Source organism: Papio anubis, chromosome X, assembly GCF_008728515.1.
Source record: "Papio anubis isolate 15944 chromosome X, Panubis1.0, whole genome shotgun sequence".
NCBI lineage: Eukaryota > Metazoa > Chordata > Mammalia > Primates > Cercopithecidae > Papio > Papio anubis.
In genome coordinates, this window is record NC_044996.1 from 126,138,258 (window position 1) to 126,155,639 (window position 17,382).

General features: G+C 45.2%; 1 protein-coding gene across 2 annotated transcripts in view; it reads left to right on the plus strand.

Moving 5' to 3' along the window:
• MAP3K15 (mitogen-activated protein kinase kinase kinase 15) overlaps nucleotides 1–17,382 on the plus strand; it is a 147,789-nt gene that overhangs the window by 108,384 nt on the left and 22,023 nt on the right. For both annotated transcript variants that reach the window (XM_021932574.2, XM_021932573.2), the window contains 4 exons: nucleotides 1,117–1,250; nucleotides 4,329–4,456; nucleotides 7,042–7,172; nucleotides 7,406–7,511. In XM_021932574.2, the coding sequence (XP_021788266.2) occupies nucleotides 1,117–1,250; nucleotides 4,329–4,456; nucleotides 7,042–7,172; nucleotides 7,406–7,511 (499 nt within the window). The remainder of the gene's footprint in view (nucleotides 1–1,116; nucleotides 1,251–4,328; nucleotides 4,457–7,041; nucleotides 7,173–7,405; nucleotides 7,512–17,382) is intronic.

The window sequence follows — 17,382 nt, forward strand, 5'->3', positions numbered from 1 at the left end:
TCAACCTCCTGAGTAGCTGGGACCACAGGCATGTGCCACCACGCCTGACTAACTTTTTGTATTTTTCGTAGAAATGGGGTTTCACCATGTTGGCTGGGCTGGCCTCGAACTCCTGACCTCAGATGATCTACTCGCCTCCGCCTCCCAAAGTGCTGGGATTACAGGCATGAACAACCACGCCTGGCCTAATTTTTGTATTTTTAGTAGAGATGGGGTTTCGCCATGGTGGCCAGGCTGGTCTCGAACTCCTGACCTCAGGTGATCCTCCTGCCTTGGCCTCCCAAAGTGTTAGGATTACAGGCATGAGCCACCATGTCTGGCCAACCCTTTAGTAATCTTAATTGTCATGAGCATCCCTAGAAGTAGATGGGAAAGGACACCCACATACCCCCAGCTATTCCGTGTGTAAGTTGCACTTCTGTAAGTAGACGCAGTGGATCATGCCTAATAACAGAAAGAATTGATTGCTGCCTCTCTGCTTTAAATAAGTGTTGCTCAGCCTACAGTCACATTTGTTTTATTCATCGAGAAGAATCAAATGCATCTGTATGTGACAGCTTTTGATGGGAAGATGGGGGAACAAAATAGTAATGCTAATTGTAAATCAAATGTTTGTACGAGGTGTTTACTACTAGATCCATATGCCTGAAAGAGTGGGGAAGCCCCAGCATATTTCCTTTTTTATTAAGATTATGTTAATTATATTTACCTTCACTTCCTTTCTGGGCTGTTGAAAGATATTTGTTTCCTGACAAGTTGATAAGGGATTATGCAGGAAGACACCTAATCGGGGTATTCAACATGCTTAGAAGCAGTTTTAAATTGCAGCATTAAAATAGGGAGGAATTTCCAAAAGGTGAGCCAGTTATGTGCGAACCATATTTTTAATTTTCTTGGATTCCATTTCATAAAGTCGTACTATCAATACGTGAACAATGGGGAATTCTACCCCTTTCAAGTCATTTAATGAAAAGGGCCTAAGCTAAGATTGTGACTTGCCTGGCACTCAAATAATGTTATTTATATTTTTTTAGTTGCTAGACAACTCTGGGGCCTTAGAGGGCTTCTCCGCTACAAGTTGTATGCTTTTTTGTCCTTTTGTTTTTCCTTCTTCAGTATGAGTATGACCATGATGCAAATGGTGAGAGAGTTGTCTTGGGGAAAGGCACGTATGGGATTGTGTATGCTGGCCGAGATCTGAGCAATCAAGTGCGAATAGCCATCAAAGAAATCCCGGAGAGAGATAGCAGGCAAGTCCAGGCGGGCCTTCCACATTTTGGGTGCCATCTCCACACCCCAGATCCCATACCCACTGCTGATGGTGTTGGAGGAGTTAAGGACGAAAGCATTATGTTATCACAAAACCTGTCATTCTCTTGTAATAGGGATGATCTGCCTTTTTTTTTTTTTTTTTTTTTTTTTTTGAAACGGAGTCTCACTCTCTTGCCCAGGCTGGAGTACAGGGGCATGATCTCGGCACACTGCAACCTCCGCCTCCCAGGTTCAAGCGATTCTTGTGGCTCAACCTGTAGCTGGGATTACACCACACCCAGCTGATTTTTTTTTTTTTTTGTATTTTTAGTAGAGACGGGATTTCGTCATGTTGGTCAGGTTGGTCTCAAACTCCTGACCTCAAGTGATCTGCCCGCCTTGGCCTGTCAAAGTGCTGGGATTACAGACGTAAGCCACCGCACCCGGCGTGATCTGCTTTTGTTTTGTGTATTATAGATTGAGAAAATGGAAGAACTTCCCTTCAGAGGCATGTGGATTGCAGAGGATCATATTTTAAAAGAAAATGTTTGTTGTTTTTCCACCCATCAGCTAGGTCTAAAGTTTTACATTTTTTGCGTAGTTGTTGGCAAGTATATATACATTTTTGAGATGAAGTCTCACTCTGTCACTCAGGCAGGAGTGCAGTGGCAGATCTCGGCTCACTGCAGTCTCTGCCTCCTGGGCTCAAGCGATCTTCCCACCTCAGCTGCCTGAGGAGCTGGGACTACAGACACACGTCACCATGCCTGTCTAATTTTTGAGTGCAAATATAATTTTTAAATGTGACCGGGTTATTTTAAATTCACATTGTAGCAGTTGAAAATGGCTATGATTTGTTCAGATGCATCATTGCGGAAAATTACATGTAGTTAAAAAAAAATCAGATTTTTGCAGTACAGAATTTTTTTTAACATCCTACCCTTCACCCTCACCCATGGATTTTGGACTGTTTTTCTACCATTAGTACTGCTTATTCATTTCTTTGACTTTTTTTAGTTTGAAGAAATGTTTGTTTCTAGCCGGGCATTGGGGCTCAAGCCCGTAATCCCAGCACTTTGGGAGGCTGAGGCGGGTAGATCACTTTAGGTCAAGAGTTCGAGACCAGCCTGGGCAACATGGTGAAACCCCATCTCTATTAAAAATACAAAACTTACATGGGTGGGCATGGTGGAGCATGCCTGTAGTCCCAGCTACTTGGGAGGCTGAGGCACAAGAATCGCTTGAACCCGGGAGGCAGAGGTTGCAGTGAGCCGAGATTGTGCCACTGCACTCCAGCCTGGGTGACAGAGTGAGACCCTGTCTCAAAAAAAAAAAAAAAAAGGTTTCTTTTTAAATGTATACCCCCCCAGAATGCGAAATGAGCATTGCAATGTTGACTGCCAAGTGTTTCTGTAGAGAAGCTACACACACAGTTGGAATTAATCATCCCAGGGTCCACAGGGGTGCCAGACCACAGCTGTAGGGTTGCCTTCAGTGCCGAGTGCTGACGAATATGTGTAAATACCCTTTTATCCGGGTGATTGCTGATATATTGGGGATGAGTTGCAAGGGATTTCTGCCAGCTCTAAGACCCTTCATTCATCCATTCATCTATTTGTTGATTTTCAGTGGGATAGCATGTTATGATACGTGAATTATGAGACAGGACCTGAAATGAACTATTTCCATTTCTTCATTTCACCAATAAGAAAATCAAGACTGAGGAAGATTAAATGACTTTCCCAAGGATGTTTAGAAACAAGACTAGGATCCGAGTCTCTTGAGTTCCTCATCCAGCATCCAGTCTCTTTTCTCATGATGGATAAGGTGTTGCAGTTGTATATATTCGGGGAAAATGCTGGCATGTCCCATCTCCTTCATTTGGTAGCAATAGCTGTTCTAGCTTTTTGTTGCTGATCAGTAGTTCCTGGGATTATGAGAGCCAGAAGAGACCTTTTAGAGACTGTTTTGTTCAGCACCGTAAATTTATAGGCTGAACTTACGATGATTGGTACCTTCTCTGTGTCAGACTCTGGGCTGGCACTGGGGACTGAAAGGTGACTAGGATAGTGTCCTTTTCCCAGGATGGTGCTGGTTTGGTGGGAAATGCAGATGCTTTGCCTGTGAGTGAAAGTGCCAAGTGCCATGATAGAGGAGTACACAGAGTGTTTTTAGAACACAGAAGAGGAATGAATTACTCTCCTTAGTGAGTTGTGGCAAGTTTGAAAAAATAGATAAACTTTGAGCTGGACTTTGAGGGATGAGTAAGAATTTGTTTAGCGGAAAAGGAGGCCTATGCTGATGGAAAAACAGAGCTGTTAAAACACAAAGTATATTCAGAGAACAACAGATTGTCTGATATGACTTGAATGTAGGATACAGGGCAGTGAAATGCTCTTGAAATGAGGCCAAAAAAAATTTTTTAAAGCCTTAGCCTGAACTGATCTTTGAAAGTCCTTGTATATGACATTAAATAGCCTGGTCTTTGTGTGGAATTTATGTGGGGAAGGGATGCGGTAAAGTGTATGTTTTAAGAAGAGGTAGTATAATGGCCAAGGGTGGGGAATGGATTAAAAAGGCCAGAGACCAGGGCTGGGTGGCCCATTAGGTGGCTGCTGTTGTGGTCTGGGGTGACTCTGTAGAATAAGACAAGAGGGCAGCTGAGGACAGAACCTTCCAGAACACCACCCTTCATGGGAGGCAGAGGATGACCACTCTTCATGGGAGGAGGCAGAGGAAGAGGGGCTGTTGAGAGAGGTAAGGAAGGGTTGGTGGGTTCAGGCCCTAACAGTAACAGTAGTAACAATAGCAGTCATTCATTGAATACTCACCACATACCAGCTATTCCACTAAGTGCTTAAGGAAATGGACATGCCTTGGCCCCTGGCAGCCCTGCGTGGCTGTAGGCTTATCCTCTATTGTACAGATGGGAAGTTGAGTAGTCTCATGGAAGCCAGAGAAGAGCAAGTTTCCAGAAAGAAGGGATGGGCAGCAGTGGGGCAGGTCCTGTTGAGGTGAGATGTGGGTCTTGAGTCCCTGGGATTTGGCAGGTGACCCTGGCTCTGTTTTCCCAATAGGTATTCCCAGCCACTGCATGAGGAGATAGCCCTGCACAAGTACCTTAAGCACCGCAATATCGTTCAGTACCTGGGCTCTGTTTCAGAGAATGGCTACATTAAGATATTTATGGAGCAGGTGCCTGGAGGTGAGTAGTTGCTGTCTTCTGGTCTCACATTCTGAAAATCACTACAACATTGATGTCATTTGTTGTCCTGCCATTTACAAAATGACAGACCCCTAAGCCAGGCCTGTAGGGCGCCTGTAGTCCCAGTTACTTGGGAGGCCGAGGTGGGAAGATCACTTGAGCCCATGAGGTCAAGGCTGCAGTGAGCCACGATCACAGCACTGCACTCCAGCCTGACGACAGAACAAAAGCCCATTGCTCTTAAAAAAAAAAAAAAAAAAAAAAAAAAAAAAGCAACAGACCTTTTAGATGTTGGAAAGTTGGATACTTTCCAAATGTCATATAAGCAGTCTATTTCTGGTTTGTTGATGCAGTTTGTTCAACCCACAAATATTCATTGACTGTCTACAGAGGAAACAGTCTTTGGCTTTGAGGCCTTCACAGTCTAGGAGTTAAAAGATGGATTTGGACAAGGGTGCAGAAGAGGGAACATAGGTGTTAAAGTGACAATGCAAAATAGCATTTTGATGATGAAATCAAGCACCAGTGTTTTATCCACAAAAATCCCTGAATTCAAGAGGTAGGGCACAGGTGGGGAGTTCCTGGGATCTGGAGCCAGACCATCTAGTTTGAATCAGTTCCTCCATCCACAAGCTGTGTGACTTCAGGCAAATTGTTTTCCCTCTCTGTGCCCTCAGTTTTCTGATTGAATAAATGAACTGTAAAATTGGAGTAATAATGACTCTGATAATTGGAGTAATAATTATTGGAATAACAATAACGCTGTCTCAGTGAGCTGTTGGGTGGATTCTGTCTGGCAGAGAACAAGAGCTCAGTAAGTGCTCATTGAAATAATAAAACAAAACAAACTCTTCAATAAAATAATAGTTATCTGAATACAGATGTTGAAACCTCAGTTAGAAATCTTCATTCATTCACTCAACCGACAGTTATTAAGAGTCTACTATTACAGGAAGAGTCTTAAGTATATTTATTAAGAGCCAGGCAGTCAGCCAGGCACAGTGGCTCACGCCTGTAATTCCAGCACTTTGGGAGGCCGAGGCGGGTGGATCACTTGGGGCCAGGAGTTCAAGACCAGCCTGGCCAACATGGAGAAACCCCCTCTCTACTAAAAATACAAAAAATTAGCCTGGTGTGGTGGCGTGTGCCTGTAGTCCCAGCTACTCTGGAGGCTGAGGCACAAGAATCGCTTGAACCCGGGAGGCGGAGGTTGCAGTGAGCCGAGATCATACCACTGCACTCCAGCCTGGGTGACACAGTGAGACTCTGTCTCCAAAAAGATGAGAAAGAGCCAGGCAGTGGGCTAGATTTTCAGGGTTATGTTAGGATAAATGAAGTAGTTTCTTTTCCCCTTAAGTTGGTCATAGTCTGTCAGAAAACTCGTCCATTGCTGCTTTTTTCTTTTTTCTTTTTTCTTTTTTGAGATGAAGTCTCTCTGTCTGTCGCCCAGGCTGGAATGCAGCGGTACGATCTTGGCTCACTGACTGCAACCTCTGCCTCCCGGGTTCAAGCAATTCTCCCTGCCTCAGCCTCTCAAGTAGCTGGGATTACAAGTGCGTGCCAACATGCCTGGCTAATTTTTGTATTTTTAGTAGAAATGGGGTTTTGCCATGTTGATCAGGCTGGTCTTGAACTGACCTCAGGTGATCTGCCCACCTTGGCCTCCCAAAGTGCTGGGATTACAGGCGTGAGGCACTGCGCCCAACCCATTACTCTTCACATTAGTTGATAACCCCATCCCAGGTCTTAGGTTTAAGGGTATCAACAGAATCAGAGACAGATGTTTTCATCCCCTTTTACAGATGGGGAGACCAAGGTAGATCAAGGTCCCATAACACTGTGTAAGTGGGAAGCTGAGACCAGCTGATGTCTGAGGGCCCGTTCCTGCCAGTGAACAGGACGTCCTGCAGCTCACATGATGTCCTTCGAGACGTGGTCACAGCGTCCTGAAGGGAGCTTTTCTTTTGGCCCAAATGTTCAGTGTTTAATAGTGTAATTGGGGGAAGTGGTTCTTGATCAAGACAGTCCTACCCTGTGACCTGCCACTGTGGCTTTCTCGCACTGAGGACAGAGAGACCCAACTTCTTCCAGTCCTAGTCCTTGTCACCCTAAAGGGCCCCTCACTCTGGACTTGTCCACTTCTGATTACAGGAAAGATATAAAACGTGGCTTTGACCCAAGCAGAATGGCTGAGACAGACCTGCTATAAACAAGTGTCATGGGACCTGAGTTATCTAGGCCAGCAGGCCATGCCCCTCAAGTTGAGAGAGAATTATTTTGCTCTCCTCCTAACTTCATGCAGCTGAACAGAGCTAAACCCACAATTGGCCCCCCTGAATTTCAGGGGGCACAAGGGGTTTGTGTTCACCCTCCGCCTCTGGTCAGGTTCATGTGCTGCTTCGCTTCCAGTCCGTTCCCTGGCTGTAGCTATAGTGGGGAGGAAACATGTTGCATTTTGCCCAGATCCAGTGGTGTTGGTGTAAGCGCTTATGTTAGGTTAGAAACCTCACCTCACTTTATTTCCCTGAACTCTTACCATTGAAACTTTCTCTTCCTGCTACGTTTTTTGCCGTGACTGTCTCTAGGAAGCCTTTCGGCTCTTCTGCGATCCAAATGGGGGCCGATGAAGGAACCGACGATCAAGTTTTACACCAAACAGATCCTGGAGGGCCTTAAGTATCTCCATGAAAACCAGATCGTGCACAGAGACATAAAGGTACTTGCTTTTTAAAGCTGACGAGGTTGCCTTTGCTCATATCAGATCACGAGAGCTGTCGGTGGTATCTGCTGAGTGACTGGCTGACAGGGGTATGATTTAGCACAACCGTCCCCAAAATGCAAAGTCTAGTTTCCCTAGAGACTTGTGACGGTTTCCCAAGGTCCAGATCTGTTTCCTATGAGTTCGTTTCAGCCGGTCTTTTAAGCACTTGATGTTGTTCTTTTCCAAAGGGCGATAATGTTCTGGTGAACACCTACAGTGGAGTGGTGAAAATCTCCGATTTTGGGACCTCAAAACGTCTTGCGGGTGTGAACCCCTGCACAGAGACTTTTACTGGTAAGCGGACCAGAGCTTGGCGTGGGGTGCCCATCCCGCAGTTACGCTTTCTGCACAAGCTGTGGTTGTTCAACCGTTATTCAGTGAGCACCTTCTCGGAGCAGAGTGAGCAATTTTTTACTTGAAGTGGACGGTGTATTGTCCCCAAATTCAAATTGTTTTAACTTTGTCATAGTGATGCACTTAGCCAGCTACTTGTGGCAACAAGCTTGCCCTACTTTCTTCTTTGTCATCCAGAAGCTGGGTAGATGGAGTGCTCTGCTGAGGTGCTGAGGTTTTTCTTTTTCTTTGTAAGACGGGATCTCACTCTGTCGCCCAGGCTGGAGTACAGTGGCACGATCTCGGCTTACGGCAACTTCCACCTCCTAGGTTCAAGTGATTCTCGTGTCTCAGCCTCCCAAGTAGCTGGGATTATAGGCGCGCCCCCTACCACGCCTGACTAAGTTTCGTATTTTCAGTAGAGACAAGGTTTCACCATGTTGGCCAAGCTGGTCTCGAACTCCTGACCTCAAGTGATTCGCCCACCTCAGACTCCCAAAGTGCTAGGATAGATTACAGGTGTGAGCCACTGTGCCCGGCGTCTGCTCAGGCTTTCTGAAGGTCCCTCAACCAATCAGCAGGATGGCAGCACATCTCTTTAAAGTTAATAGCACATTATTTGAAATTGTAGGTAATGCTGAATAACAATATTCCTCAGACAACTGATTAAGACATTTTATTGGTCTGTCATAAAAATAACCTGTTACCGTAGTGAATTCTGGTACCTTGTGTTTTGACATGATTGTGTTTCCAAGAGAGGCTAATTCTTCCTGGGGAATGTGGTATTCTAAGTGATTTTGAGGAATTGGATTTTCTTGTCCGTGTGTCAGTGATGGAATAACGAGCATTGAGAGGGACTGGGTTCAAAGGGTGGTATACAATTACCAGCTAGTTTCACAGTTGCAAGATCAATAAGTAGAATGATGGTCAAAAGCTACCTGTGGCTATTGGAAATTCCTGCTTAAACCTGACTAATAACAAGAACTTTGATCATTGGAAAGAAGTACTGATTTTTGAATAAGTAAAGGTTTGTAGTCCCCCAAGGAGTAATGTAAAGATCACAAAGATCTTGCTTGATAGAATTATGAAGCAGCTGAGGCCTGGCATAGTGGCTGACACCTGTAATCCCAGCACTTTAAGAGGCCAAGATGGGAGGATCACTTGAGGCCAGCAGTGCAAGACCAGCCTGGTCAACATAGTGAGACCCCATTTCTTTAAAAAAAAAAAAAAAAAGAAACAGCTTTCATAGGCTGGGCACTTTGGGAGATTGAGGCAGGAGGATCTCACTTGAGCTCAGGAGTTCAAGACCAGCCTGGGCAGCATAGGGAGAATCTCATCTCTACAAAAAATAAATAATCATTATTACATGTTATATTTATATATTATATAATAATTATAGCAATTATTGGCTGGGTGTGGTGGTGGGCACCTGTGGTCCCAGCTACTAGTGAGGCTGAGGTGGGAGGATCTCTTGAGCCCAGGAGGTTGAGGCTGCAGTGAGCTGTGATGGTGCCACTGCACTCCAGCTTGGGTGGCAGAGCGATACTCTGTCTCAAAAAAAAAAAAAAAAAAATCAGCTCTTAAAATAATATAGCTCTGAAATAAGGTATAAAAGACAGGTGACTGTTCTCTATCTCTGCAGTCACTAAAGCTGTAGAGTGGACAGCTTGGGTCTTTGGTGAATAATGTCTCAGCTTTGAAAGCCTTTTTGTCAACGAGAGAGTTGTTGTGTGTCAGCCACTGGACACCCACAGTGGAGACACATTCACCATCTAAAGAGAAGTTTAATACATCACAAAATGACTTCTCACTTGTAACACAAGGGAGGTAGTGTGCCTGAAAATGGGAAAATATTATACCAGGGACACTATCAGAATCTCCCAAAGAATGAGTGCATTGAATTTTCATTCATTGTTTCTGGTATAAATATACATATACATCTATCAATATGTCTATATGAATATGTATGTATGACTAGCACTTTATTTTCTTTTAGCATTTTAGTACCCTAATTGAAAATAACTTGTATCCTCCTCTTTGGAAGCCAACAATTAGCTTGGCAATACGTAGCAAGAGGGGCTCTGATATGACAAGGAGTTATTTCAAGACATAAAACCCCCAACAATTTATCTCATAATTAGCATCCCTGAGGAGGAAACAAACTCACAAAGAAAACACATGTATAATTCATCCTTGCATATCACATTTCCCAAGTAATTGGCTTGGGGAGGCACGGATTTTGCATTGCAAAAGAATGCAGGGGTGTTTGGGGGATAATAAAGAAGGGGTCTCATTTTGGTTAGGAAATTCCCCTGCATATAATTGCTCTTTGCAAAACAGAGCAGTTCTGTGAGGAAATCTCAGCTGGTTGGTGCAGAACTCTGGGTCGGTGGTTGCTCAGCCTGGCAGGACAGCCAGAGGGTTTTAGGCAACTTCCTGGCCTGGAGCCCTCCCTCAGTGTGTTCCTCTGAAGGGTTTGCCCCACACATGGGAACCTGTGAGAACGGGAGGAAGTTATAGCCAGGGTCAGCCCCCACTTATCTTTTTTTTTAACAGCGTTATCGAGGTATAGCTGACATATCATCAGAGCACCCCTTAGAAGGGCACAATTCATTGGTTTTCGGTAAATTTACTGAGTTACTCAGCCATCACCACGATCCAGCGTCTGAACCTAGCAGCCCTCATGCCACTTGGTACTCAATCCCCATTCCCACTCCAGCCCCAGCTTATCACTCATCTGCTTTGTTGTGTTTGTGTGACTTTGCCCATTGTGGATATTCACATGCATGGAATGAATACAGTATATGGGGTTTTGCATGTAGCTTCTTTCACGTTGAGTCCTGTTTTTGCAGTTCCTCCATGCAGTGGTGTGTATGGGTACTTCATTGTTCTTCATGGCTGAATGGCATTCCATTGTGTGGAGAACCACATTTTGTTCATCCATTCACCAGTTAACAGTCATTTGGGATTGTTTCTACTTTTTGGCCACTGTGGATAATGATACTGTGAACATTCGCATACAAAGCGTGTGTGAACATGTGTTCTCAGCCCTCTGGGGTAGATACCTAGGAGGAGAACTCAGGACAGGAGCTCTGTTCCTGTCTGGCTGCAAACATCGTTGGTTCAAATTCTGGCCCAACCACTTGCTGGCTGTGTGACCTTGGGCATATTACTTAACCTCCATGTGCCTCAGTTTCTTCATAAGTAAAATAGAAATGCTCGTCGTACCTACTCATAGGGTTTTTATGAGAGTAAAGTGAGTTACTGATGAAGTGCTTTGACTGGTCCCTGGCACATAGCAAGTGCAATTGAAGTGTTTGCTAATTAAATACTCACTTGTACTTAGAAGTCATGGGTTATTAGAGCTGGAAGGAGCCTTTAAGAGAACTGAGTTTAGGTGTGTAACTTATGTGTTGAACCCATTGGACTCAAAGGGTATAATCACAAAAGCCACTGGATTTTTCTCTCCCACTTTTCATCCTGCCTGGGGTGGGATTTCTTTCCTTTGACTTTTCCAGCCACCCTTACATAACAGAGAAAGTCATACCGACACTTGAAGGAGCGCACACAGTCTGAATTCAGGAATTAAAAAGGACTTACTGCTTGAACCCTGGAGGCGGAGGTTGCATGAGCGGAGATTGCACCACTGTACTCCAGCCTGGGCGACAGAGCTAGACCCTGTCTCAAAAAAAAAAAAAAAAAAAAAAAAAAAAAGGAGGATTCAGGCTAATACACTGATCAACACTCTGGTCCTCATTCAAAAGTCAGACCGCTCTCCCCTCTCCCTGCAGGCAGCGACCTGTGGTCAGGAGCAGGGTGTTGGCTTCTTCTCTCTAATCACCAGTTGCAGAAAGGAGAGGACAGGAACAGGGAAAGTTGTCACTTGACTAGCACTGTTGGAAGCTGGCTTTGCATGCTGTGGGCCTGGCTGATGTTTAGTGATTTTCCCTCGCCGGCTCTCTCTGGATGTAACGCCTGTGTTGTGGGCAGGGGCCTGTCCTTTGTCTGACTGCCCCTCCTCCCAGTCATTTACCGCTTACATCACATCCTCCCTCCATCTCTTTCTGTTGAGGGATTCAGCTCGTGGAGGACTGTGTTTGAGCAGGAATTCCTTTGCTTTTTTTCTTTTTAATATTTTATTGGGCAGCCCCTGGAACCAGAATAGGTTCTGAGAGAGACTCCCAGGATTCCTTTTAGGAAGACCATAGGCCGGGCACGGTGGCTCATGCCTGTAATCCCAGCTTTCTGGGAGGCTGAGGTGGGAGGATCGCTTGAGCCCAGGAGTTTGAGACCAGCCTGGCCAACATAGTGAGACCCCGTCTCTACCAAAAATATAAATATTAGCTGGGTGTGTGGTGTGCACTTGTAGTCCCAGCTACTCAGGAGGCTGAGGTGAGAGGATCACTTGAGCCCAGAAGAATGAGGCTGCAGTGAGCCATGATTGTGCCACTGCACTCCATCCTGGGCGACAGAACGAGACCCTGTCAATCAGTCAATCAATCAAATAAATAATAAAAATAAAAGATAAACCCTAAGCCAGTATTTCTGTAATAGGTCCCCCATCTGGTGTCCGGGGTTCATGAAGCTTCAGCCCACTGTTGAGAGGGTGTGGCAGTATCCCCAGACCGTACAGCCCCCTGTCTGCTGCTGGAAGTTACCTTTGCTCCCTTGGGAGCCAGTCCACTGTGTAATTTACCTACAGGAACACATACACACGGAACTGAGTCGGCTCAGTGAAGCCCCCTTCAAAGGCTTTGGGTTAGGAACAAGTGGCGCCCCCTTCCCACCAGACTCATCCCTTGGGCAGGTCAACTAGGGTAGTCCCCTGGACCATGGGAAGATTGTACTTTACTTTTCTGTACTTGATTAATATGAAATTTCGAAATTTGGGCTCTAACGGTATCTCTAAGGGCCTGTGGAAGATGTACTGATCGTGACTTGGTATTGAGTGGCTTGAATTGCCCTGGGCCCACACGCTTTTGGGGACAGTCCTGCCCCAAATCCTGTAACTTGGGAGAGGGTAGGCAGCCCAGCATCTCTCTCTCTGAAGAAGCTGCCTCAGCACCACCCCCTACACTACTCTGTCAACTCTCTCAGCCCCTTGATCAGAATAGAAGGTTCCTGGGCCTCAGTTATAAACTCGTGTCTTCTGTCGTGTGTCTTCTTTGCTGGTAATCTTAAAATCCTGTTGGACAATTCTCCAGGAGTCCCCAGTGGATTTTGTGCCCTAGGGGGTCTGAGTCAGTGCCTGCGGGTCTCTTGGTCACCTTGTTCTGAACTCTGCACCAATGCGCTGGTGTGGGTACCTAAGAGCCATAGTGGGCTGTGACCAGTGACCAGTGTGTTAGGGCATACCTTGGAGGAAATATAGTTTAGGGAGCATATGGGGCCCCAAGAGAACCAGATTTTTATTTATTATTATTATTTCTTTAGAAATGGAGCCTTACTCTGTCGCCCAGGCTGGAGTGCAGTGGCATGTTCTCAGCTCAGTACAACCTCCTCCACCCAGGTTCAAACGATTCTCCTGCCTCAGCCTCCCGAGTAGCTGGGACCACAGGCACGCGCCACCGTGCCCGGCTAATTTTTGTACTTTTAGTAGAGACAGGGTTTCACCATGTTGGCCAGGCTGGTCTCGAACTCCTGACCTCAAGCCATCCGCCTGCTTCGGCCTCCCAAAGTGCTGGGATCACAGGTGTGAGCCACTGTGCCTGGCCTATGAGAGCCAGATTTAAGGCAACCCAATTTTCCAGGAGTTGTGCATGATTCAGATGCCCCACAATGCCATCTTCACTTGGTTTTCTCGACAGAATCCAGCCTTTGGGATAGCTGATGTACACACCCAGCGTGCGTCCCACCAGGGAGTGTTCCCTTGAGTATTTGAAATAGTTGTGTGTGTCCGTCTCTGTTGGCAGTACTGAGAGTGAATGGTTACCCTGTGAATACAGTAGTGCATAAAATGGAGCACCCAGTTTTCCATTATTGCCCTGTACCTTCCAGTGACATGGAAAGATGCTCCAACATGGTTTTGGAAATCCTTACATGCTCTTACTCAGGCAGCTTTTTTTTCCAGCAGTGCTGCTTCTTGATGTAGCATGTGGATGAGTGATGTCATGGTGTGTAGTTCTGAACTTGGAGGTAGAAGACATGGGTTCTAGCCTAAGTGAATCCTTTAGCCTCTCTGAACCTCAGTTGCCTCCTGTGTGAAGCAGGAATAATGGTAGACAGTGCTTCCTCTGCCCAACCTTCCAGAGTCGTTTGAGTCAGATGGACAAAGCTACATGGAGACAATTGGTAAGCCATCAAGTGCTCACCAGAAGTCAGATTTGTGGCAGGCAGCCTCCAAAATGACCCCCAATGATCCCTACCTCCTGATAGTCACACCCTTGCATGGTTCCCTCCCATTGAATGTGGACTGGACTTAGTGACTTGCTTCTAATGAATAGGAAGGAGTGGGAGTGATGGTGTGTGACCTGGAGACTAGATCATAAAAGGCAGTGTGCCATTCCTCTTTCTCTCGGATCACTCTCTCTGAGGGAAGCCGTGTCTCAAGCCAGTCCTATGGAGGATCCCATGTAGTGAAAAACCGAAACCCTCCACTAGCTCTATCCTTAGTGAGTGGGCTTGGAAACTGATCCTCCAGCCCCAGTCCAGCCTTCAGATGACTGTAGCCCCAACTGCTGTCTAGACTGCAACTTCCTGGGAGACCCTGAGCCAGGTCCACCTAGCTAGCTAGTTGCTCCTAGATTTCAACCCTTAGAAACTCTGTAAGACCTAACTGTTTGTTGTTTGAGTTGATAGATTTGGGGGATCATTTCTTAAACAGCAGTAAATAACTAATATGAATGCCATTATTAAGTCCTTGCCTTTAGAAAGAGTGCTGTTCACCATGGCTCCATATTTTTCAAAATCTGCAAATTTATTTTTAACTTTTGTGGGTATATAGTAGGTATATATATTTATGGGGTATATAGACTATTTTGATGCAGGCATATAATGTGTAATAATCACATCAGGGTAAATAAGGTATTTATTACCTCAGGCATTTATCCTTTGTGTTACAAACAATCCAATTATGCTCTTTTCATTTTTTTAAAATGTACAGTTTTTTTGTTTTGTTTGTTTGTTTGTTTTGACACAAGGTCTCACTCCCATCTGCCCAGGCTGGAGTGCAGTGGCATGATCTTGGTTCACTGCAGCCCCAACTTCCTGAGCTCAGGTGATCCTCCCACCTCAGCCTCCCAAGTAGCTGGGACTACAGGTGTACACCACCACCCCTGACTAATTTTTTGTACATTTTTAGTAGAGATGGGGTCTCGCTCTGTTGCCCAGGCTGGTCTCAAACTCCTGGGCTCAAATGATCCACCCACCTCGGCCTCCCAAAGTGCTGGGATTGTAGGCATGAGCCACCATGCCCGGCCAAAATGTATTGACTATAGTCACCCTGTTGTGCTGTCAAATACTAGATCTTATTCATTCTTTCTATTTTTTTTGTACCCACTAACCATCCCCACCTTCCCCCAGCCCCCACTGCCCTTCCCAGCCTTTGGTAACCATCCTTCTACTCTCTATGTCCCTGAGTTCTATTGTTTTGATTTTTAGCTCCCACAAATAAGTGAGAACATGTAATGTTTGTCTTTCTGTGCCTGACTTATTTCGCTTAATATAATGATCTCCAGTTCCATCCATGTTGTTGCAGATGACAGGATCTCATTCTTTTAATGGCTAAATAGTACTCCATTGTATATAAGTACCACATTTTCTTCATCCATTCATCTGGTGATGGACACTTAGGTTGCCTCCAAATCTTAGCTATGGTGAAGAGTGCTGCAACAAACACGGGAGTGCAGATATCTCTTTGATACACTGATTTCCTTTCTTTTGTGTATATACCTAGGAGTGGGATTGCCGGATCCTATGATAACTTTCTTTTTAGTTTTTTGAGGAATCTCCAAACTGTTCTTCATGGTGGTTGTACTAATTTATATTCCCACCAACAGTGTGTGAGGGTTCTCTTTTCTCTACATCCTTGCCCACATTTGTTTTTGCCTGTCTTTTGGATATCAGCCATTTTAACTGCAGTGAGATACTATCTCACTGTGGTTTTGATTTGCATTTCTCTGATGATTAGGGATGTTGAGCACCCTTTCATATGCCTGTTTGACATTTGTATGTCTTCTTTTGAGAAATGTCTATTCAGATCTTTTTGCCCATTTAAAAAAATCAAATTATTAGATTTTTTTCCGATAGAGTTGTGTGAGCTCCTTATGTGTTCTGGTGATTAATCCCTTGGCAGAGGGGTAGTTTGCAAATATTTTCTTCCATTCTGTGGGTTGTCTCTTCACTTTGCTGACTGTTTCCTTTGCTGTGCAAAATCTCCAAATTTAGAATTAAGCAGACTAAATAGGCTTCAATTATGAAATAATTGTACCAGGATGGACAGTTATTTGACCAGAGCCAATTAGCATTAGCCATTTATGTTTGGTTTAGCATTTTTTACTACTGCTGGATACATCTATAAATGTATTCTCTTGCTCTTTGAAGAAATAAATTTAGTGATTATATTAGGGTCCAGGCAGAAAAACAAAAATAACCCCAGTTATTTCCACGGAGAGAATTTAATAGAAATAACTGTTTGCTGGGTACCAAAAACCAAAAAGGCAGAAAGGGAAGCCCTGAGGTATCAGGAAGCCTATCCCCCTAGGGCTTGGGGGTCAAATGGGAGGGTGAGATTAGAACTTGTTGGGAGGGAGTGTCACCAGGCTGGAGCAGGTACCTCTGAGGAGCAAGATGAGGCTGGTTCTGGAAGTATGGGGTGACACACAGCTGGAGACTGGGGCCAACTGAGGGTCCAGTGTCAAGCTTAGGGCCACCGCAAGCACACAGCAGGTCTCCGCTCCCTTCCACATCCTTCCAGGGTCTCTCTTTAGCGCCACCTGCTTACAGAGCCTAATGGGGAGCTGTAAGCAAAGCAGAATCCCAGACTCAGCCTCACAGAGCAGAGCTGAGAGAGGATAACTTCATAAGAAGCACGGTGTCGGATCCTTCCTCAATTAGAGATTCGTTAGAAGGCACATTCCCTGCCAAGACCTCTCCATCTGTTACAGCAGCAAGAGCCCATAGGGGATATTATGTCACCGGACGTTCCCTTCTTGGGGCTCTGGGATTTCCTAACAGGGCATCAAGTGTAATGTGCCGCCATGTTGCCCAACTCTGCAGCTCACTGAACACTTCCCCGCCAGGGCATCAGCTCTGGAGACCAAAGCCATCATTTGTGCCTCACCGATCTGTTGTGCTCACTGATACAACCCAATTCATATTTAAATTTATATTTAAGTCACTTGGAATTGAATAAAATTAAAACTTAAGAATGCATTTCTTCAGTCTCACTAGCTACATTTCAAGGGCCCAACAGTCAAATATATGAGGCTAGTGACTACCATATTTAACCACACAGAATAGAACGTTGCCATCATCGTAGGACATTCTGTCCATCACAGCTGCCCCTAGAGTATTTAAAATGGGCACGGAAAGAATGCTAATAAGACGTGGGATCTTCCAGAGGGGCGCGTAGTAGGTGGCTTCTCCAAACTTTCTTTTTAGCCAGTGTGCCCTTTGCTTTCTTTCTCTCTTTTTTTTTTTTTTTTTTTTTGAGACTGAGTCATTCTGTCACCAAGGCTAGAGTGCAGTGGTGTGTTCTCAGCTCACTGCAAACCAGGTTCAAGGGATTTTCCTGTCTCAGCCTCCTGAGTAGCTGTGATCACAGGCACCCACCACCACGCCTGGCTGATTTTTGTATTTTTAGTAGAGACGGGGTTTCGCCATGTTGGCCAGG